We start from the raw sequence: 24,083 nt of genomic DNA on the forward strand, positions 1-24,083 counted from the left end.
GAGGCTGGATAAAGAGGTGAAGGGAGGCAGAGGCTGGATAAAGAGGTGAGGGAGAGGCTGGATAAAGAGGTGAGGGGAGGCAGAGGCTGGATAAAGAGGTGAGGGAGAGGCTGGATAAAGAGGGGAGGGGAGGCAGAGGCTGGATAAAGAGGTGAGGGAGAGGCTGGATAAAGAGGTGAAGGGAGGCAGAGGCTGGATAAAGAGGGGAGGGAGAGGCTGGATAAAGAGGGGAGGGGAGGCAGAGGCTGGATAAAGAGGTGAGGGAGAGGCTGGATAAAGAGGTGAGGGGAGGGGGAGGCTGGATAAAGAGGTGAGGGGAGGGAGAGGCTGGATAAAGAGGTGAGGGGAGGCAGAGGCTGGATAAAGAGGGGAGGGAGAGGCAGAGGCTGGATAAAGAGGTGAAGGGAGGCAGAGGCTGGATAAAGAGGTGAGGGAGAGGCTGGATAAAGAGGTGAGGGAGAGGCTGGATAAAGAAGTGAGGGGAGGGGGGAGGCTGGATAAAGAGGTGAGGGGAGGCAGAGGCTGGATAAAGAGGGGAGGGAGAGGCAGAGGCTGGATAAAGAGGTGAAGGGAGGCAGAGTCTGGATGAAGAGGTGAGGGGGGGCAGAGGCTGGATAAAGAGGTGAGGGAGAGGCTGGATAAAGAGGTGAGGGAGAGGCTGGATAAAGAGGTGAGGGGAGGGGGAGGCTGGATAAAGAGGTGAGGGGAGGGTGAGGCTGGGATACAGGAGGTGAGAAGTTCAAAGTCACAGACTGGGTGGAAAATGTGGGTGAGGAAAGTGAATGAATAAGCCCTGGTTCACACCGTAGGCATCTCAGAAGCAGCGTTTCATGGAAGCTTGGAGCAGGAGCCTTGCCATTCACACCAGAAGCACTGTTTTCCTCAGCGCCTCGCTAGGCACTGCCCTCCGTCCGCTCACAACTTGCATTGACTTCATGCCTGGCTGCTCAGGTGCAGTGAAAAATAGAATAGAAGCTGAAACTCGCTGCAGCGTGTCTTCAGCGTGGCGTGCGTCTGGTGTGATCGGTCTCGCCTGTTAACAAGGACGCCGAAATTAAACTGCCTCCACACTGCGTTCCGTTGCTTCAGCGTGGCTTCGGCGTATGTCATCAGTGATTTATGACAGACACTGATAGGATCATCAGTGAGTGAGGGAAACAGTGGATGGATAAATCCAGAAGGAGGCGGTAATGCAACATAAAGGATGCCAACTGCCATAAAACACCACAGAAGTGTTTCAAATATGTTTTATTTGAGCATGACAATATACATTATACATTATATACTATATGTACACACAGTATATTCTATTCCACTTATACATATATAAGTTCGACCATGAAATGCTATTTTTTTACTTTGAACATATATACATACATACAGATAGATATACAGATACAAAACATTAAAGAAAAAGAAAGAAAATAAGGAAAAAAGAAAAGAAAAAGCTCTCCATTAACTTTAGTTACTCAGTTCTATTCTTGACTCTCCCCTAACCCCACCCTATTCCATTGTCAATGGGTCATTTTATTGATATTGAGAGAAAAGTGCCAATTTTATTTTGCAAGTGCAAGATAGTGAATTAGAGGCGACCACACCTTATCAAAATATGAAAGTTTGTCCATAAGAGTGTACCTTATTCTTTCTAAGTGGAGTGTGTTCGTGTAAGGTCGTTAAGCCACATCTTTGTGGTAGGGGCTTCCTTTTTTTTCCAGTGCATGAGAAGCAATCTCCTTGCAGTGATGAGACTATAGGATAGGAAGCATTGCTGGGCATTGGTCAATTTCATAGTATCATCAGACACTCCTAGAATAACAATGAATGGGCCTGGTTCTAGCCGGATTTGTAGTATTTCAGATAATGATTTGAAAACCTTGATCCAATAAGCCTGAACTTTGGAACAATCAACAAAACTATGTAGCAGTGTATCGTCTGCTGAGAGGCATCTGTCACATGTCGGGGACATATCAGGATATATTTTATGTAATCTCTCCTTGGAGTAATGAAGACGGTGCAAAATTTTAAATTCAATTAAACGGTGTCTTTCATTGTTAGAGCATTGATGGATGTGCTCCAAACCTCCCTCCCATAGTGTGTCCGAGATCTCAGTGCCCATTTCCTCCTCCCACTTTGTTTTTATATGAGTGGAATCAACTGGGTTAAGAGACTGTAAAGTGTCATATATGTACGATATAGCTTTTACTGAGCATGACGGGAGTCGAAGACATACATCGAGACTAGAGCCTCTAAAGGTTTCAAAGTTTTGTATGTGTTTCCTTACATAGTCTCTTATTTGCAGATATCTAAGGAGGTTGTTTCTTGGTAATTTATATTTACTCTGTATTTGTGCAAGGGAGGCAAATGTGTCTCCAATGTACAAGTCTCCTATTGTGTGAATGCCTGCCTCCTTCCAGAGTTTAAAAGTGCCATCTAGATTAGATGGTGGAAAAGTAGGGTTTCCAACAATAGGCAGAGCATAAGATATGGGAGCTAGATTGAAGTGTGCTTTAATTTGTTTCCAAATGCGTAGAGTACTATGAATCACTACATTGCTATTATATAAAGACTTTTCAATAGTGGAAGGTGACAGAAGGATGGCCCCTATCGTGTAGGGTCGACACGCCTCTTGTTCCATCCGGAGCCAGCTTGGTGGAGTTGCTGTGTCATCTAGCCAGTATGTCATAATCCTAATGTTTGAAGCCCAGTAATATGATATAAAATTTGGGAGTGCTAGACCCCCCTCTCTTTTAGATTTGCAGAGATGCCTCTTGCCAATTCTATGTGTTTTGAAGTCCCACAAAAATGGGTTTATAATTGAATCTAATTGTTTAAAGAATGACTTGGCAAGAAACACTGGAATATTCTGAAATAAGTATAATAGTTGGGGTAAAAAGACCATTTTGATGGCATTGACTCTGCCCAGTAGCGATATCGGAAGAGTCCTCCAAAATTGTATATTCAGCTGTAATTTAGACAATAATGGAGGAAAATTTGCCTTGAATAGCATATTGTGATGTTTCGTAATCTTAATTCCTAAATATGTAAATTTCTCTGGAGATATTTTAAAAGGGAGGTTCTGTAACCAAGAGACATCCTGTATATATATGGGCATTAATTCGCTTTTATTCCAATTTATCCTATATCCAGAGAAAGTCCCAAATGTGTTAATTTTCTCTAGTATCTTTGTAATAGTGGCTTCTGGCTGAGTAATATATAATAGAACATCATCAGCATATAATGATATTTTACTTGTACATTTTTCTGATACATAACCATAAATTAGAGGATCTGTGCGGATACTCTCAGCAAGAGGTTCGATTACGAGGGCGAAGATCAAGGGAGACAAAGGGCAACCTTGGAAAAGGATTGTTATAGAGGAGCTTGACCATTGAGATGAATTTTTGCCCGAATTTAAATCTTTTCAAAACTTCAAACAAATAGGGCCATTCAACTTGGTCAAATGCCTTTTCTGCGTCGAGTGCCAGAATAGCGAGCTCTTCTTTTGGTCTATCAGTAGAGTACATAATATTGAAAAGCCGTCTGAGATTGAAAAATGAATTTCTATTTGGTATAAAACCAGTCTGATCTGGATGTATTAATTTATCTAAAAGGGGGTTCACTCTGTTGGCCAGGACTTTGGAAAACAACTTTCCATCTTGGTTTAGCAGGGAAATTGGGCGATAAGAGCCCACTTCCTCTGGGTGTTTATCTTTTTTATATATCACTGTTATGACTGCTTCTACTAATGTTGGAGGTAGGACACCATCATTGTTAGCTTGAGTGAACATCTTATGTAAGTATGGACAGAGAATGTCATTAAACTTTTTATACAGCTCGCCTGGGAGGCCATCAGGGCCGGGGGCTTTGTTATTTTTGATTGAAGTGATGGCCCTTTGAATTTCCTCAACCGAAATTTCAGAGTCCAGCTGAGCTGACTCTTCTTCATCTAATTGGGGGAGATTGCATTTATCTAAGAAATTTTGCATAGCAGCGTAGTCTACATTTTTGTTGGATGTATATAGGTTTTTATAGAATTCTAGAAATCGGTCATTAATGTCTTTAGGTTTAATCAGAACCTCCCCTTTATCTGATTTAATTTTGTGTATTGTGCGATCATTTTGCTGTTTTCTAAGTTGCCGCGCTAAGAGTCTATGTGGTTTGTCACTAAACTCAAAATACTTCTGTTTGGTGTATAAAAAAGCTTTACTAACTTTTGCTGAGAGTATCTTGTTATATTCATACTTTAGGGATGATATTCTTTTATGTAAATCGACAGTTGGTGTTCGAGCATTCTCTTTATCTAGCATACTAATTTGTTTGTCTATTTCTAGTAATCTGGCTTTATTCTTCTTCCTTCTGAATGCTTCAAATGAAATAATAGAGCCTCTAATGAAGGCTTTAAATGCCTCCCAAAGTATAGCAGGAGAAGTCTCTGCATTGTCATTAGTTTCAAAATAAAAGGATATTTGAGCTTTTAGATATTCACAGAACTCTTTTTCGGTTAGCAAGATAGGATTTAATCTCCAGCTCATTTGTGGTCTCACCATATTCTGAATAGCTAAAGTGCAGGTGAGAGGGCTGTGATCTGAGATCACGATGTTATGATATTTTGCATTTGTGGCATATGGCATCAGTTTTGCATCAATGAGAAAATAATCTATCCTGGTGTATGAGTTATGTGCTGCTGAGTAAAAAGAGTATTCTCTACCAGTTGGATTTGCAATTCTCCAGACATCAGCCATGTTAGTATTATTGATGAAAGTATTAAGGAAGATACTTGAGTTACTTTTCTCCATTCTACGAGTAGAGGACCTGTCAAGGTATGGATCCAAAATGCAGTTGAAATCCCCTCCAATTATGAGATTTGTTTGGGACATATCTGGTATGAGAGACATCACTTTTTTAAAGAATGAAGGGCTGTCTACATTGGGTGCATATATGTTCAATAAAGTGAGAGGCGTAGAGTATACTTCCCCAGTTACAATCAGATAGCGGCCTTCTTTATCGGATATTGTGGTGCCATGAATGAAGGGAATATTCTTCCGTATCATAATTGCTGTACCCCTAGCTCTAGCAGGGAATGATGAGTGATATATATTTCCTATCCATTTACATCGTAACCTGGTATGAGAGTCATTTTTCAAATGTGTTTCCTGTAAGAATATTATGTCCGGTGATAGTGACTTGAGATGAGCCAAAACCTTCCCTCTTTTGATCGGACTATTCAGACCACGCACGTTCCAGCTGGCTAATGTAAGACCTCTACTTCCACCATCATTTAGACCATCTTGTGTTGGCATAATTGGATTATCTGTCATAACTATTACTGGTATTTAAATAGTAGTGGAACACATTGACCTGGTTCAGCTGACAAGTCATATATATTAGTAAATCCATTACAGTTGCATAGCAAGACAGCATATTGACTTGAGTGTAGAATTGCACATGATGACTTGAAGGTAAACAGAATGAGTGGAGAGAGAAAAAGTATAAATAAAATGAGAGCGAGAGTAAAAATAATAGAAAAACAAGACAGAGACATGACCTAAGCTTATCTTCCTACCCATAAGCTGCAGGTAAAACTAATTTTGGGGAACTATATAGAGCCCACTGCTCAAACTCCCACCAACCCCCCTACTGTATATGAAAATGATTCAGATAGCGCGTCATGATATGGAATTACACCACTGAAAATCTGGTAGCTACAACAAAAACTGAGATAATTTGTCACATCCAAGTTAGTTTTTAAATGTAACCGGGCATTAAAGCCCTTGATAAGAACATTACTGCTATTGTATTAGGACCTCCATAACAAAGAATTGCCTTAAAAAGAAAAAAGAAACAAATTAACTGTTTTGGCATTGGTAATGACAGTAGTATCATATTTAAACAAACAAATAGCCTACCCCATGTCAGAGGGAAAGAGAAAACAAACAACAACAAAAAAAAACAGTAGAAAACATTCCACTGCTTAGGCTAATTTACCATATTACCAGAGAAATGTTGTCTCAATGGAGTAGGCTTTGACTTTAAACGTTGCATAAGTAAACCTCAGTCTCTCATTCACATCCAGACCTCTGTTTAAAGGGACAAAAAAATAAAATAAAAAATGCCTTAAGAAGAAAAGCATTAAAACCAATCTAACTGTGGCAGCATTAACACTAACAGTATCATATTTAAACAAACAAATATATAGCCTACCCTATATGTCAGATATGTCAGAGGAATAGAAAAAACAAAACAAAACAAAAAACGGTAAAACATTCCACTGCTTAGGTTAATTCCCCATATTACCAGATTTTTTTTTTTTTTTTTTTTTTTTCAATGGGGCAGGCTTTGACTTTGAATACTGTAGTCAAACTAAAAATCAGTCCCTCATTCATACTCACACTCAGACCTCTGCTTTAAGTGACAATCTTCCTCTTAACGTAGTCCCTCATTCATACTCACACTCTGCTTTAAGTGACAATCTTCTTCTTAACGTAGTCCCTCATTCATACTCACACTCAGACCTCTGCTTTAAGTGACAGTCTTCTTCTTAACGTAGTCCCTCATTCATACTCACACTCAGACCTCTGCTTTAAGTGACAATCTTCTTCTTAACGTAGTCCCTCATTCATACTCACACTCAGACCTCTGCTTTAAGTGACAATCTTCTTCTTAACGTAGTCCCTCATTCATACTCACGCTCAGACCTCTCCTTTAAGGGACAATCTTCTTCTTAACGTATGCCATCGCTTTGACTGCATCTGTGAATTCCTTCTCCTCTCCATTGTGCGTAATGCGCAGTCTGGCTGGGAACAGTATGCCATACCGGACACCCTGGCGGTTACTCAGCAGCTTCCTCACCTCCGTGAACGCAGCTCTGGCTTTGGCGACATTTGTAGTGTAATCCGGGAAGATGGCAATTGTGTCCCCGCTGACTCGGAGTGGGGCACGAGTGCGCGCACGGCTCAGTACCTCGACACAGTCCTGATAGTAGTGGAGCTTAGCAATGATGACGCGTGGTTTCCCATCTGATCTCTTCGGTGCCGAGCTCCTGTGTGAGCGGTCCACAAGCACGTCTTTATCCAGGTGTAGCGCTTCTTTCAGCAGCTTTGAGACCACCGCGGTGTCGCTTGATCCGTTCGTCTCGGCCACCCCCAGGATCCTGATGTTGCATCTTCTCATTCTCCCTTCCATATCCTCACATTTCTCCCGAAGCCCCGTCATCTCTGCTTTCAAGTCGGATACCGTAGTCTGCAAAGCTGTCACCTCGTTTGAGCACGTAGTTAATCCGCCTTCCACGTCTTTGATTGTAGTCTTCATTGTATCGATCTCGGAGTGAATCGCCATCGTGTTATTTTTTATTTCTACTTGAACCGCTTGCATCTCGCTTTTGAGGGAGTTGAAGTCTTCTGCAAGTGCATTCTTCAGTTCTGACTTTATCACCTCTGAGATGTCCGCTTTTAGCGAGAGGAGAATGTCTCTTTTCATGGCTTCAGCGTCCATCTTTGGCCTTTCCTCTGGCGGAGGCGGGGTCGTCTTGGCTGGCTTGGCTGGCGTGTTGGCGAAACTCGAGGTCGGGGCTTCGTCGGGCCTAGTAGACTTATTGCTTGATTTATATGAATATTTACGCAGGTCATATGCATTTGAGGCCATCCGGCTACATATAGACTGTAGTTTAACGTTAGGAACGCGTTCGGAGCCGAGTTCTCAGTGTTTTGTAATACAGGGCGCTTCTTAATTTTAAATAAAGTAGAAGTTCGGCAGGAGCTCAAACCACATGCGTCCTACTCCATCTCTAGCTCAACAGCGCCCCCCCCATAAAACACCACAGAAGAAGATGACTGATGATGTCTGCACTGTTTACTTCTCACCTGGGTGTGACATAGGCCCCCGGGTGCCTGTCAGAAGCCCTTGTACTGATTCCGTGGCTTGCTGGTGTGTGTGTGCCTGCCAGGTGAGAGCGTGGGAGGCCTTCACAGGTCTGGACAGCAGGGTGAAGAACCTCCTCACCTCCCTCCGGGCCGTGGCTGAGCTCCAGAACCCAGCCATACGAGCCCGACACTGGCACCAGCTGATGACTGCTACCGGAGTCCGCTTCACCATGGACCAGGTTCTCACTTTTTATTCTCAGAGATAAACTATAAGATCAAGCTCTTGTATAGAGATATACGGTAGTTCTGTTAATGACTGTGGGTGAATATTTTCACATTACGGGTTGTATTTATGTATTTACGCACTCACAGCAAATGTGTTTAGCTTTGTTCTTTGTTCATAAGAAAACTGCAGTGCTACTAATGTGCCAATAATGGTGATTACACAGAAGGCATTTTTTCCTCCAGCCCTGTCTGAGTGCTCAGTACTGTAGGCCAGCTTGTACTGTAGAAAGAGGCTCAGAGGAGAATTATTTGTAGTTCTCAGCAATTTTGTTTGAAGTAAAAAGTGTTATGAAGTGTTCTGAAATTGGTCCACTTTGATATCTACCCGATGTCAGCTTTTTCAGCCCGTGCTCACCAGTAACCAATGCTAATCTTACTAAGGCTATCGTATTCCATAACGTGGCTTATACCATGTTTGGGGTGAACACTCGATTCTGATTGGCTGCAGGGTGTCCATTATTTTCTGATAATGTACACTTCTAGTTAAACTGTCTGTTCAGATTTTCAAAATGAATGCGCTGCTAGTATCAGGCTATCAATGTACTGTCTGAGTGCAGGGCCGGTTCCAGAACAAGATGACTAGGGGTGCATCCTAGATAGGAAGGGGTGCAGATGCCCGGCCAAAGGCCACACAAAAAATTTGACATGTTATTTTACTAAAAATAATGCATTTGACCATCATTTCAAGTAGAATGATACCACCCAAGCAAGAATATTTCAAGTGTTTCAAGTGTTTTACTGAAATATTTGGACCATATAATGATAATACAATTATCTCAACCTTAAAAGGTTACATATAGGTGCCAAAAAGCCATAAAATCACAACAAAGAACAAAGAAAAACAACAACTATAATTCAAGTTTAAACAGTAAGTGTGCAGCTGTAGCATTTATTAATTTTTTTTTTTTTTACTTTTCAACTGAGCATGCAGACAATTAAAATAAGGGTGCAATGCATGCTTTTGCACCCCCGTAGAACCGGGCCTGTCTGAGTGTAGTAAGCTACTGCCGTTGCCCATAAACCCCACAGGATGGCGACAATCTGCTTAGAATTAGGCTACAATGCCCCTCTCAACTGAATGATAGTTTGAGTCACACAGCTATTCATTTCACCATTCACTTCAACGTTATAACATACTTCAGGCTGCGGCCGATGGGGTTGTTGGTGAAATGTTTTAATGATTTGGGGACAATTACATGACTGGATAGCTAGCCTGCCTTGATAAACATACTATACATTTTATTTACTGTTTGTCAACCTTACTCAACTTTGAAAGTTGCTAGCATAACTGCAGAAAGCAGCTAACGTTAGCTTTCTGCCTCTGAGCCAGTGTTCTATGATGAGCTGAGCGTACTATATTACCTCCCGTGGTTAACTGGTATCCAAGGTTCGTCCTATTTACTGGAGCAGTGAATGACGTTTCCATTGGTTCCATCCACGTTCCATGGACTTCGCGGAGGCAACCTTCCGAGGCTCCACATCGTTCATTAATTTCTCATAATGGACACCTTGTCGTGCATTAACACTTAATGAATTGTGGGTAAAGTACTGATGTGATTTGAGCAGGAGACCACTCTGGCTGACCTGCTGCAGTTGAACCTGCACTGCTTTGAAGAGGAGGTGAGAGGCATCGTGGACAAGGCGGTTAAAGAGATGGGCATGGAGAAAGTTCTGTCTGAACTCAACTCTACATGGACAGGTACAGTAGTCAAAAACCCATTACTTGTACTTTGTAGGAATTGGTTACTTCAACGTGTGTGTGTGTGTGTGTGTGTGTGTGTGTGAGTGTGTGTGTGTGTGTGCACGTGCATGCGCGTAAATGTGTAAAGCACTCACTTTCCAGGTTTGTTACAAATAATACAGTCAATGGGTACAACCCAACCCACTTTTGAATAGTTCCTCTCTATCTTGAAAGGTGCTACATGTACTATTTTACCATCACCAAATCATCACCACATTCAATTTGAGACATGTCTCTACTGGGCTAGCAAGGAATGTCTGTCTGTCTGTGTATGTCTGTGTATGTGTCTCGCATCTCTCGAGAACCGTTCGTCCGATCTTCACACTTGGCGGTTGTATTGCTGGGGCCCCAAGGACCTGCCGTGTCAGGCTTGGTGCAACTTGGACATGCCTAAGGCTGGGTTCACACCGGGGGCCCAAGCCTTGCCTACGCCTTGCCTTTACCCACGCTTTTAAATAGGCGTCCGTTTTAGTCAACGAGGCTGTGTACACCGGGCGCCTGAGCGTGAACCCTGCGTGTACCCACGCCTTGCCTGTGCCTTGCCGTTTTATCGTTTAGGCGTGAGTTCTATTTTCAAGCTGACTAGGCGCGTGCAGGCAGGCTTCTTCTGTCAAGCCATGAAAGAAAAACGCGACAATATCCGTGGGAAATGGCAAAGTCAACTGAATTTCAAAATAAAATGGAGTTACTACAACAGTGTTGAGCAGAGAGAGAGAGAGAGAGAGACGGGTGGCTATCACGTGGGGCTTTCTCCCCGTGGCAAACGAGAATAGCGACCGAAGAAGCAAGATGGACAATGTTGTTGTGCCAGCACATATTCTTGCAAGATTACCTCTCTAAAAAGTCTGACTATAGTCAGACCTGGTTATACATCCAGCACCAATAGAACATTAAATATAGGCTATCAGATTTATTTAACCTACCCATGATAATTCGGGACCACACGTGAAAAAATACAGTCGGGAGAGAGGAGAGGCGCTTGTGACTCGGCTCCAGGTTCAGCGTGCAAAGGCGTGCGGTGTGATCGCAAAAGCGTGTAATAGGTTCACGCCCAGCTCAAGGTCTGCAGGCGTAGGCGTGGGTTGAGGCAAGGCAAGGCATAGGTTCTCTGTGTGAACGTAGCGTACCTCCCTGCCTATAGTTTGTGACCTATTGACGGATCTTATCAATCCTCTCCAGGTATGCAGTTCCAGTACGAGCCCCACCACAGGACCCAGGTGCCTTTGTTGCGCTCCGACGAGGACTTGATCGAGACCCTAGAGGACAACCAGGTGCAGCTGCAGAATCTCATGTCGTCCAAGTACATTGCCCACTTCCTGGATGAAGTGTCGTCGTGGCAGCGCCGCCTCTCCGTGGCTGACTCGGTCATCTCCATCTGGTTCGAAGTGCAGCGGACCTGGACCCACCTGGAAAGCATCTTCATTGGCTCAGTGGACATCCGCTCACAGCTGCCCGAGGTTGCCCACCTGCACTCATAATGTTGAAGCTGTTTTCTCATGCGTATGTTTGAAATGTTTCTTAGACAAATATAAATAGTTTATTTGTAGAGCACGTCATAGTTCATAGTTTCAAAGTGCTTTAAATAAAATCAATCAAATATGAGCATAGAGAAATAAAGAGAAATACAAATAATACAAAGTGATAAAGATAAGGTTCATGTAAAATAAGCAAAATGCATTACATTAAAATAATCAAATCAAGCCAAATAGAGATATTTTTTTACCCCCCTAAAGGAAACCGAATCATAAAAGCGTTATTTCGTGGTATTTCCAGTCACACTTTTCTGAGTGAATTCCTATGTGTATTTTCTCAAATATAATCATACTTTCCTGTCCACTGCACACTTTGCCTCAATCCTGTCCTGGTTTTTGATCAGAGTAGTATATCAGATGTCACTGTGCTGCACTGCAGATGTGGTTGTATTGTCAACAATGGTCAGAAAGTCTCTTCCATTCCCAATGGAGATATTAAACAAGGCTAAACCATTCTAGCTCACCAAGTTCCCAGGTTTTTATTTTGCCATTTAGTATCCGATCTCACTGCGCTGCTGTAGAGGAGCGAACTGCCTGCTTTCTGTTCTGAATCTAGATGAAAATCATCACACACGCACGGCAGCACACACACACACACACACACACACACACACACACACACACACACACACACACACACACCATACAGTATGAACCCAGACTAGCATGACAGCCATTGTTGTTAATTAAGAATCCATTAATTGCCTCGCAGCCCTACTTCAGGAAATGAGAATTAACACGATTCCTTAATTGCCCCCGCAATGTTTCGGCTGTGCCTAAATCCAAATGTTTCCTATTTAAATCTGTGATTCTTCCTTCTCCCCTGTGGGAATCTAAATCCCCTGGCCGGGCTCCCTCACAAAATCCCCTTGCAGGACTCCCAACGCTTTGAGGGGATTGATGGTGATTTCAAAGAGCTGGCGAGCGCGGCCCATAAAACGCCTAACGTAGTGGAGGCCACTAATAAGCCTGGCCTGTTCGGCAAGCTGGAGGACATTCAGAGCAGGTGAGGGTTGAGGGTTGCTGTGTACAGAATGCACTCAGATTGTATAGTGTGTGCCGTCAGTTCTTCCTTGCTCTCCTGGCACTATGAGCACTATATTTCTCTACAGGCTGGCTCTATGTGAGAAGGCTCTGGCGGAGTATCTGGACACCAAGCGTTTGGCCTTCCCCAGGTTTTACTTCATCTCCTCCGCTGATCTGCTGGACATCCTCTCCAACGGGACAAATCCACACCAGGTAGGAGCTCCGCTAAGGATAGAGCTACTCATAGAGGTGAATGTTATGTTGTATAGAGTGCCAGAGAGTCAGAAGAAAACAAGCTTGTGGCTTTACCCACCATGCCAGTATCCTTTCAATCCGTTTTCTAAAGCCATGCTCTAAAACGCTTTTCATATCATTCAGCTCCTCTTCTCGGCAACAGTAATCAGTGCTGTCGATGTCTGTAGTACTGCAAGTGTCCACACGGGGGCAATGTGGGTCATGGTTTTGCAGGCTGCTGCTCCCTCAATCAGGACAGCATTTCCATCTTGCAGAAATAAATCACTCTTGGGCACAACTTGCCAATAAATCAGTCTGAGGCGAAGTTAGCACGCATGCTGCAGAACATGGGTCTCTGAGGTAAAGTTAGCACGCATGCTGCAGAACATGAGTCTCTCTGAGGTGAAGTTAGCACGCATGCTGCAAAACATGAGTATCTCTGAGGTGAAGTTAGCACGCATGCTCCAGAACATGAGTCTCTCTCTGAGGTGAAGTTAGCCCGCATGCTGCAGAACATGGGTCTCTCCATGAGGTGAAGTTAGCACGCATGCTGCAGAACATGAGTCTCTCTGAGGTGAAGTTGGCACGCATGCTGCAGAACATGAGTCTCTCTCTGAGGTGAAGTTAGCACGCATGCTGTAGAACATGGGTCTCTCTCTGAGGTGAAGTTAGCACACATGCTGCAGAACATGAGTCTCTCTCTGAGGTGAAGTTAGCACGCATGCTGCAGAACATGAGTCTCTCTCTGAGGTGAAGTTAGCACGCATGCTGCAGAACATGAGTCTCTCTCTGAGGTGAAGTTAGCACGCATGCTGCAGAACAGGAGTCTCTCTCTGAGGTGAAGTTAGCACGCATGCTGCAGAACATGAGTCTCTCTCTGAGGTGAAGTTAGCACCCATGCTGCAGAACATGAGTCTCTCTCTGAGGTGAAGTTAGCACGCATGCTCCAGAACATGAGTCTCTCTCTGAGGTGAAGTTAGCACGCATGCTGCAGAATAGGAGTCTCTCTCTGAGGTGAAGTTAGCACACATGCTGCAGAACATGAGTCTCTCTCTGAGGTGAAGTTAGCACGCATGCTGCAGAACATGAGTCTCTCTCTGAGGTGAAGTTAGCACGCATGCTGCAGAACATGAGTCTCTCTCTGACGTGAAGTTAGCACGCATGCTACAGAACATGAGTCTCTCTCTGAGGTTAGCATGCATGCATGCAGAACATTAAAACCCTTATATTAACCATTCTGAAAACCCGATAACAAAAGGTTTTTTATTTTGCACAGTGACAAAGAAAATAGCAGTGCGAATGGGACCTGCCTGTCAATTGAGTCCGAGCACTAATGTGTCTCTCTCACGCTGTGTTTGCTCAGGTCCAGAAGCATCTGTCGAAGCTGTTTGACAACATGGCAAAGATGCAGTTTGAAGCAGACGCAGGGGGGAATCCCACTAAGACTGGCCTGGGCATGTACAGCAAGGAGGAGGAGTATGTCCCTTTTAATCAGCCCTGTGACTGCACTGGACAGGTAAAATACACATACAGTGGTGACCTACAGTACATCTCTAAAATTTCACTGGAATAATTTCTATGAGCTGTGAGTAAGACAGAGGAGACATACATCAAATAGATATCATAACCCACAATAAAGGAGACAAATGGAATCAAGTCATTGCCCCAGGGGTTATGCCTATCAAAGCCCATAAATCCATTTCATTTCTCATACATCTTCCTTTTATCTTCTATATAAAAGTGGGCAATATCTGTCTGCTGTCTGTCTGTTTCAATTTTTGTCCCTCTGATGATGTCACAGCGATGCCACGCAGCAGCTGAGCTGCAGGCAACGCCGCGCAGCGGGCGAGCTAGCGCTAGGAATAATAATAATAATATATCCCATAATATATCCCTAATTCAACATCCACTCTAATGCTTATGAATGACCTCATTAGAGTGTTTCTCTTCACAGCTGTGTCTTTGGTGCTTTGTGTTGTGCTGTAAGGTGGAGGTTTGGTTAAACTGTGTTCTGGATACCATGCGCTCCACTGTTCGCCATGAGATGACCGAGGCAGTGATGGCCTATGAAGACAAACCCAGAGAGCAGTGGCTGTTCGACTATCCGGCACAGGTAGTGTAACCTTGCGAGGCAGCTGGATTTGTGAGATCACGATTGTGCGAGAAATCCAACTTGTCGCGTTCCAAGCTATCGGTTTAACTCCGTCGTAGCAGTGGGCTGGACCAATCGGCAGATCCAGAGGCAGCTCCGGCTGGGATTTAGGTGTGACAACAGCGAGAACTGAGCCCTGATAGATGGTGATAGACAGATGGTTCATCCAATCACCTGCCAGGTATTTTTTGAACGCGCTTGCCCTTTCCAAATGGTTTCCAAAGACGACATCCAAGATGCTTCTGTGTTAAACCATCTGGCAACGTCTGGTTACAGGGAGTGGGCAATATGTTCAGAATTAAAGAACTACACCAACTTTTTGGGAGTTTGTCCCATCGACATAAAAAATATGGACGCCATCTCAGCTCTCTATTAGTGAGGCAATAGCATGTTAGATCGCTGCTCTGGCGGCCGGTCCCAGTATAGATCACAAGTCCCGCCTCCGCCATGTTAATGGATATAATGGAAATGAGCCAAACTAAACAATCAAAGTACACGTCAGATATATTTTTTCCAAATGTAGATTCTATAATTTTTTTTTGTTCTTATCATGCTATAATGTATGTACAAGTGCTAATTCTTCTGATCAGTTTGATTTGAAGTAGTTATTTGACGATATAAAAAGGGATGATTGACAGCTGTGGCAGCCAGTCTCAAGCCGTCACTGGCTGGTCCCCTCATAACACATTAAGACCAGTGGTTAATAGGATCAGACGCTGCTTGTTGTGTGATGGGACCGCAATAAAAAGGGACATGGTTTCGAGAAAGGAAGTAACGTTGCTTGGGGACTGAAGTGCTGATTTCACATTTTCTCTAGCAGCGGTGGTAGATTGCTGTAGGTAGCCATTCCCAACCTGTGTGGGCTGCGAAGGAATTGCAAGTGGGCCTCCAAATCATTTGCAAAATATTACGATTTTTGTGGGGGGGGAATACTATTATTATTATTATGAGAATGCATTCCTCCATAGTTGAATGATACATTATTTAATTTGTAATCAATTATTCATTAATTAGCCTATTACAGACAGCCCCTCACTTTTAAGTTTCTGATTCCTCTGTGGTGTTGATGGACAGCTCCTTTTATTGTTAAAATAAAAAATACTCTGAGAATGCATTCTTTGGCCTCTGTACTGTTTATGGTCAGATGTGGGTCGTGAAAAAAGCTTTTTTTCAAGTGGGCCATAAGTCAGAAACGGTTGGGAACTGCTAATGTATAACACACAGAGGAAACACCGACCGGCTCCAGCTATACCCAACTGTGGCCTTTCTTAGCTGTTATGGCCCTGTGGCGATGGCACTCATAGTGTGCGACTCCCCACTCAGGTGGCGCTGACCTGCACTCAGATCTGGTGGACGTCCGACGTCGGCATGGCTTTCGGCCGTCTGGAGGAGGGCTATGAGAATGCCATGAAGGAGTACTACAAGAAGCAGGTGTCCCAGCTCAACACCCTCATCTCCATGCTGGTCGGCCAGCTCTCGCCCGGCGATCGGCAGAAGGTCATGACCATCTGCACCATTGACGTACACGCCAGGGACGTGGTGGCCAAGATAATTGCTCAAAAGGTGAGCCGAGGGCAGAATGCTTAAAACCTGGTCAAGACCACATATTATGTAAAGTTCTGACTGGAGCAGCACTCTTTTCAGAGGCTATTACCCCAGGTACCAGCGGGTAATACACTTAAGATATTCAAGCAAGGTATGTCATTACCATAATTAGAAGGTGGGAAAGCAAAGATTATTCCAGGCTTTCTCTCTAGCCCCGTGGCACTGTCTGTTTTGTGACTATCTCTCTCTCTCTCTCTCTCTCTCTCTCTCGCTCTCTCTCTCTCTCTCTCTCTCTCTCTCTCTCTCTCCATCTCCATCTTCTTAAGGTGGAGAACTCCCAGGCGTTTGTGTGGCTTTCGCAGCTGAGGCACCGCTGGGATGAAAAGGACCGGCATTGCTTCGCGAACATCTGCGACGCCCAGTTCCTCTACTCCTACGAATACCTGGGCAACACCCCACGATTAGTCATCACTCCTCTCACCGACAGGTACGGGGGTGTCACGTCACTCCTCTCACCGACAGGTACGGGGGGTGTCACGTCACTCCTCTCACCGACAAGTACGGGGGTTTCACCATCGTGGTCTTTTGCTCGGACTGAGATGCAACAAAACGAAACACTATGATTGCTTATCAACGGCCTCACTCTTGCTCAAGATGAGGTAAAAACCTCTAGCTGAAAAGAGCATCTAATATGTAGTCGTTTCTTGATGGAACATAAAAAGCTAATTTATTCCCTAATAGGTTTTTTGTATTATCTTTCACAGGTTGTCAGTTTATACGAGGCCCATTCAAAACCCATTATGAGTACATTTTCAAAAATCTAATCTGAAAATTGGTCTTTGAAAAGCTGACTAGAAGACACAAGCTTTCTCCTCTAATAGTTTAATTACATTCCTCCGTCATTATGTGCTGTACACCCACAGCAAGCCGACCCTTTTAAAGCAAACCCAGCGTGGGCACTCTGCCAACACCTTGTTTGTCCATAATGTACATCATGTTCTGCAGGGTTCCCGATAAACTTCTAACTACACAGAGATGAATACCTGCCTCCGAAGCCCTTTGGCAAATGGCGGCCAGCATGTGACTGTGTGCTTTTCTGAGTCTGACCAGTATTCCCTTTGAAGCCGGAACAAAGCAGGAACAGCGGGCTTTGATGGTGGGATCAGCGTCTGCGGAGCGAAGCTTCATCATGTGGCGCGTGGCCTCGGTGCGGCTCGCTGTGATTCGTTCGCTGGACCGGGGGGGTTGGATGCCGGGGGGGTTGGATGTGGGGCGGGAATTTGGATGTCGGGGGGGAGTTGGATGCTGGAGCTTGTTATCCACTCCAGCTGGGAACACAGCTTATTTATACAGCGGCGTACGCATCAGTGAGATAGAATACATATTGCTGCTGTCAGGTGAAGAAGAAAAACAGCCTTGTTGTTTCATGCGTTTGCGAGTTGATCCAGTAGGTTGTGGAAGGGTTGTCGAGTTTGTCTGAACCCACAGAGAACCATGTAATCCTTCAACTGATGTTCAAACATGAGAATCACCAAAACGGGGAGTTTCCGTACCAGCTTGTCACATGACAGCAGCGATGTACTGTATCAATGATAACGCCGTGCAGAGGAAAAGCGTTTGTCATCCAGAGGCTGTCTATGGCTGGTTAAGCTGCTGTGGTCACCGTGTGCGACAGTTTCATCAGGCACTCTTAATCTATAACAACAGCAGGAATGTTATTGGCACAAGGTTAGCATTCGCCAGGATCTCTGAAGCCTGCGCCATTATGCAAAATGTCACGAATATTTTAGCCGAGAGAGAGAGAGAGAGAGAGAGAGAGAGAGAGAGAGAGAGAGAGAGAGAGAGAGAGAGAGAGAGAGAGAGAGAGAGAGAGAGAGAGAGAGATTTGGATTCGGATTCTCAACAGCCACCCAGGCTGCTTTCACACCTTCTTCTTCTAGGTGCTTTTAGATATTCCGCGCAGGAAATCCTTATCCAACCACCCAGACAGTTGATTGTGAGATTTTTTACCATATTTCAGGGGAGGAGGGTGGCATAAAGCCGGTTGGCAACAGTATCCGAATGATGCACTATATATATATATATATATATATATATATATATATATATATATATATATATATATATATATATATATATATATATGTGTGTGTGTATATATATATATATATATATATATATACTGTATATATATACTGTATATATATAGTATATATATAGTAAAAAGGAAGAAGTTTCACCACACACAATGTGGAACTTTTAAAGCAGCTACGAGCAACTTTTTCGATTGTTATTAAACAGTATAAATTTAATATCAATGCATCACATCTTACCTCTAATAGTCGACGATACCAACGCAGAGTAGTCTCGCTAGAACCCCGAGTGAATCGGCAAGTGTTAGTGTGTCTGTAGCCAGGGCAGATCAGGAATTGAAATGAAACGGTTTGCAGCAGCCACTTCGGCCATAACCACAAAATAACTTCCAAAAAACCTGTTAGAATATAACGAGAGATGTTCCCGCGAGTATGCGTGGCGTTCACATTGTTTATGTTATGTTGCTAGGCAGCGCAAACGGCGTAAAAAGGCAGCTGCGTTTCACTTCCTGGTTTCACTTCCGCATTTCACTTCCGGGTTACCCGGTCCGGTCGCTCTAGAGAGCCCCCTGTTGGCGCGAGTTTAGACAGACTATAGACTTAATAATCACCTAAGGGAGCAATCTCAGATACACACGGCTTTGGTCTCGTCGACTATTAGAGGTAAGATGTGATGCATTGATATTAAATTTATACTGTTTAATAACAATCGAAAAAGTTGCTCGTAGCTGCTTTAAGTTGATTTATTCTCTAAAAAAGCAACGCGTTTCGCCACTCAGGCTTCATCAGGCTCATATGATGATATGTGTGCAGGGATGCACTTACACTGCATCCCTGCACACTTACACTGCATCCCTGCTCACTTACACTGCATCCCTGCACACTTACACTGCATCCCTGCTCACTTACACTGCATCCCTGCACACTTACACTCCATCCCTGCACACTTACACTCCATCCCTGCACACTTACACTGCATCCCTGCACACTTACACTCCATCCCTGCACACTTACACTGCATCCCTGCACACTTACACTGCATCCCTGCTCACTTCCACTCCATCCCTGCACACTTACACTGCATCCCTGCACACTTACACTCCATCCTTGCTCACTTACACTCCATCCCTGCACACTTACACTCCATCCCTGCTCACTTACACTGCATCCCTGCTCACTTACACTGCATCCCTGCTCACTTACACTGCATCCCTGCACACTTACACTCCATCCCTGCACACTTACACTGCATCCCTGCTCACTTACACTGCATCCCTGCACACTTACACTGCATCCCTGCTCACTTACACTGCATCCCTGCACACTTACACTGCATCCCTGCTCACTTACACTGCATCCCTGCTCACTTACACTGCATCCCTGCTCACTTACACTGCATCCCTGCACACTTACACTCCATCCCTGCACACTTACACTGCATCCCTGCACACTTACACTCCATCCCTGCACACTTACACTGCATCCATGCACACTTACACTCCATCCCTGCACACTTACACTGCATCCCTGCTCACTTACACTGCATCCCTGCTCACTTACACTGCATCCCTGCACACTTACACTCCATCCCTGCACACTTACACTCCATCCCTGCACACTTACACTGCATCCCTGCACACTTACACTCCATCCCTGCACACTTACACTGCATCCCTGCACACGTACACTCCATCCCTGCACACTTACACTCCATCCCTGCATAGAATAAAATTGACATTTAAAAGCATCACAACATAACTTTAAAAAAGGGTATAAAAATATAAAAATAAAAATAAATAATAAAAATAAATAATAATAAATAAATAAATAAATAAATAATAAAAATATACATATAAAAATATAGATATATATAGATATGTATGTGTATATATATATGTATATATATATACATATATATATATATATATACACATACATATATATTTATATATATATATATATATATATATATATATATATATATATATATATATATATATATATATATATATAATACTCTCTCACTATATATATATAGATATATCACTCCACCCAGTCCCTCCACCTGACACATTACATATATATGTGTAGATGCTACATCACTCTGACCCAGTCCCTCCACCTGACTATGAGCGGTGCTCCGGCGGGTCCTGCGGGCACAGGGAAGACGGAGACGACCAAAGACCTGGGACGGGCCCTCGGCATCATGGTCTACGTATTCAACTGCTCGGAGCAAATGGACTACAAGGTACTGAATGTGTACGTGCATGTGTATCTGTTCGTATGCACGCACTAGCGGTCTGTATTATGCAGGGATGCACAATACTGGATCTTTTGCAGATATGCTAATCTTTTCCAACTCTTTTGGCCAATTGCTGATGCCGATCCCGATATATATATATATATATATATATATATATATATATATACGCTTTTCCCCCACATAATTTCAGAGAACATCAAGTCTCTCCTGTAGTGGAATTAACACATTATTATGCCTACTTTTATCCTGATGGCCCACTGGCAGATGCAGACATAAATACAACGCCTTTCAAAATGTACACATTCACTGGGCAAAATAAGAAAACTACTTCAAGCATCAAGCATTTGGGCATAATTAAAGCATACTGTAATTCTATCGGCAGAAATGTTTGTTCCGGGCCGATGCCCGAAAGTGTTGAAAGCCTTTATCGGTACAGATACCGATGAGCGATATCATCGTGCATCCCTAGTATTTACTATGCATGTTTCTCCTCATTTCTGCCTTTGTCACTGCTATGAGATAGTAGTTTTCATTAAAGTAGTCACCCCATCTCTACATCCTTCTCTTTTCATCTTTCCTCTTTACATCTTGTTCGCTCACCCCGGCGGTTACGCTTCTTCCTCGACTAAACCACATCAACAGCCACTCTAATCATCCCACACCCTCCTATGATGCACACACACACACACACACACACACACACACACACACACACACACACACACACACACACACACACACACACACACACACACACACACACACAGAGAGGGAGATGTAAACATAATCTTCTGATACAGCTTCTTCCCCCCTCGCCAGACAGGGCCATCATTACATTATACAGGCATACAGTGCCCCCGGCTATACACGCTGCAGCGAGGTGTCAGAAAGAGGCGCTAATATAGTTGTGGCTCTGTCTTCATCACGCACGCTGTCTTCATCACGCATGCTATCGTCATCACACATGCTGTCTTCATCACGCACGCTGTCTTCATCACGCACGCTGTCTTCATCACGCACGCTGTCTTCATCACGCACGCTGTCTTCATCACGCACGCTGTCTTCTTCACGCATGCTGTCTTCATCACGCATGCTGTGCACGCTGTCTTCATCACGCATGCTGTCTTCATCACGCATGCTATCGTCATCACACACGCTGTCTTCATAACGCACGCTGTCTTCATCACGCACGCTGTCTTCATAATGCATGCTGTCTTCATCACGCACGCTGTCTTCATCACGCACGCTGTCTTCATAATGCATGCTGTCTTCATCACGCACGCTGTCTTCATCACGCACGCTGTCTTCATCACGCACGCTGTCTTCATCACGCATGCTGTCTTCATCACGCATGCTGTGCACGCTGTCTTCATCATGCACGCTGTCTTCATCACGCATGCTGTCTTCATCACGCACGCTGTCTTCATCACGCATGCTGTCTTCATCACGCACGCTGTCTTCATCACGCACACTGTCTTCATCACACATGCTGTCTTCATCACGCATGCTGTGCACGCTGTCTTCATCACCAACACTCATATTCAGCTATGCACACCCACAATCCTCCCGTCACCTCTGCTTTGTGTCAGAGAAGCTTTTCCTCGGCGCTGTGATTTGAAGAAAAGTGGGCTTCCTCCTTCATCTCGGTCCCGGTGGCTGTTGAGCCGCTCTGAAGCGTGTTTTGTGTATGGAGGAAGCTCTGCGTTTGAAGCCTCTTCTTTTCTTTTAACGTTAACACCCTTCATCAGATCCCCGTGTCCGAGCAGCGTGGGCCCTTGTTTGCATATCGTTATTATTCACCTGCCGGCTCCACGCACATCCTGCGGCGGCCGTGGCAAAGTTGCACGTCTTATCCGTAGATATCTCTGTCTAATTGGCCATACATCTCTCAATCTGCCTTTTCACTCAAGACTGAGTCTGCCTGCCTGTCTTATTGTCTGACTGTAATACATTGTTCATCTCAATGTCTGTCTCGGTCTGTCCACCAGTCCTGTGGGAGCATCTACAAAGGCCTAGCTCAGACAGGGGCATGGGGCTGCTTCGACGAATTCAACAGGATCTCGGTGGAGGTGCTGTCTGTGGTGGCCGTACAGGTAAGAACAAGTAATATATATATATAATATATATAAATTATATATATATCCAATATATAATTGTAGTGTTTTTTATTTGATTTGAGATTCTAGGACGGAAAACTCGCTCACCAACCTCACAACACCCAATCTGGGAACCCAGAGTCTTATCAGTCTGATGACTAATATGACTCTTTTTATTTTGGGGTTTCCGCTCTAGAGTGGACGTCCCGCCCCCTTCCGTCATAGGTTGAGGCGATGTCTCATCATATAGACTCTGGGTTAGCTGGCTCAGCCTGGCTGGGGGCGTGGTCAGGGTGGGGTAAATCCCCCGTTCTATCCATTCAGCAAAGTTAGAATTTAGCTGCTAGCCCATTCCAGGCAGACACGATCGGGGATTCAACCACCGCAGTAAACACACATCTGAATAGACGGCTGGCATTCATGCACCTGCTGTTGTCCTGTCAGAGGGGTGTTCATGCACCTGCTGTTGTCCTGGACAGAGGGGTGTTCATGCACCTGCTGTTGTCCTGGACAGAGGGGTGTTCATGCACCTGCTGTTGTCCTGGACAGAGGGGCGTTCATGCACCTGCTGTTGTCCTGGACAGAGGGGTGTTCATGCACCTGCTGTTGTCCTGGACAGAGGGGTGTTCATGCACCTGCTGTTGTCCTGGACAGAGGGGTGTTCATGCACCTGCTGTTGTCCTGGACAGAGGGGCGTTCATGCACCTGCTGTTGTCCTGGACAGAGAGTGTTCATACACCTGCTGTTGTCCTGGACAGAGGGGTGTTCATGCACCTGCTGTTGTCCTGGACAGAGGGGTGTTCATACACCTGCTGTTGTCCTGGACAGAGGGGTGTTCATGCACCTGCTGTTGTCCTGGACAGAGGGGCGTTCATGCACCTGCTGTTGTCCTGGACAGAGGGGTGTTCATGCACCTGCTGTTGTCCTGGACAGAGGGGTGTTCATGCACCTGCTGTTGTCCTGGACAGAGGGGTGTTCATGCACCTGCTCTTGTCCTGGACAGAGGGGTGTTCATACACCTGCTGTTGTCCTGGACAGAGGGGTGTTCATACACCTGCTGTAGTGGCAGAGCGAAAGGTGTGCAGTTTATATACATGCTGATTATGATCATGATCGTAATGGAGATGGAGCTCCTCAAAGGCTCCTCCTGGAGATGCTGGATCATTATTCATTGCTGGACTTAGCAGCGCAGCCGCTTCCCTGCCCTTCCCTCCCTCTGTACTGCCAATGTGAAAGTCAAGCAGCACTCTGGCTAAG

The 24,083-nt window shown here is 44.6% G+C and overlaps 1 protein-coding gene across 2 annotated transcripts in view; it reads left to right on the forward strand.

Annotated features, from left to right (window-relative positions):
* The window catches only part of dnah9 (dynein, axonemal, heavy chain 9), a gene marked incomplete at both ends in the record, with an annotated part of 165,710 nt that overhangs the window by 23,791 nt on the left and 117,836 nt on the right, over positions 1-24,083 (forward strand). For both annotated transcript variants that reach the window (XM_083635122.1, XM_083635123.1), the window contains 11 exons: positions 7,943-8,098; positions 9,711-9,843; positions 11,065-11,342; positions 12,293-12,423; positions 12,530-12,656; positions 14,041-14,193; positions 14,665-14,790; positions 16,153-16,392; positions 16,701-16,861; positions 20,559-20,715; positions 22,719-22,823. In XM_083635122.1, the coding sequence (XP_083491248.1) occupies positions 7,943-8,098; positions 9,711-9,843; positions 11,065-11,342; positions 12,293-12,423; positions 12,530-12,656; positions 14,041-14,193; positions 14,665-14,790; positions 16,153-16,392; positions 16,701-16,861; positions 20,559-20,715; positions 22,719-22,823 (1,767 nt within the window). The remainder of the gene's footprint in view (positions 1-7,942; positions 8,099-9,710; positions 9,844-11,064; positions 11,343-12,292; positions 12,424-12,529; positions 12,657-14,040; positions 14,194-14,664; positions 14,791-16,152; positions 16,393-16,700; positions 16,862-20,558; positions 20,716-22,718; positions 22,824-24,083) is intronic.

This window comes from Poromitra crassiceps (genome assembly GCF_964638095.1).
Source record: "Poromitra crassiceps genome assembly, chromosome: 4".
Lineage (NCBI taxonomy): Eukaryota > Metazoa > Chordata > Actinopteri > Beryciformes > Melamphaidae > Poromitra > Poromitra crassiceps.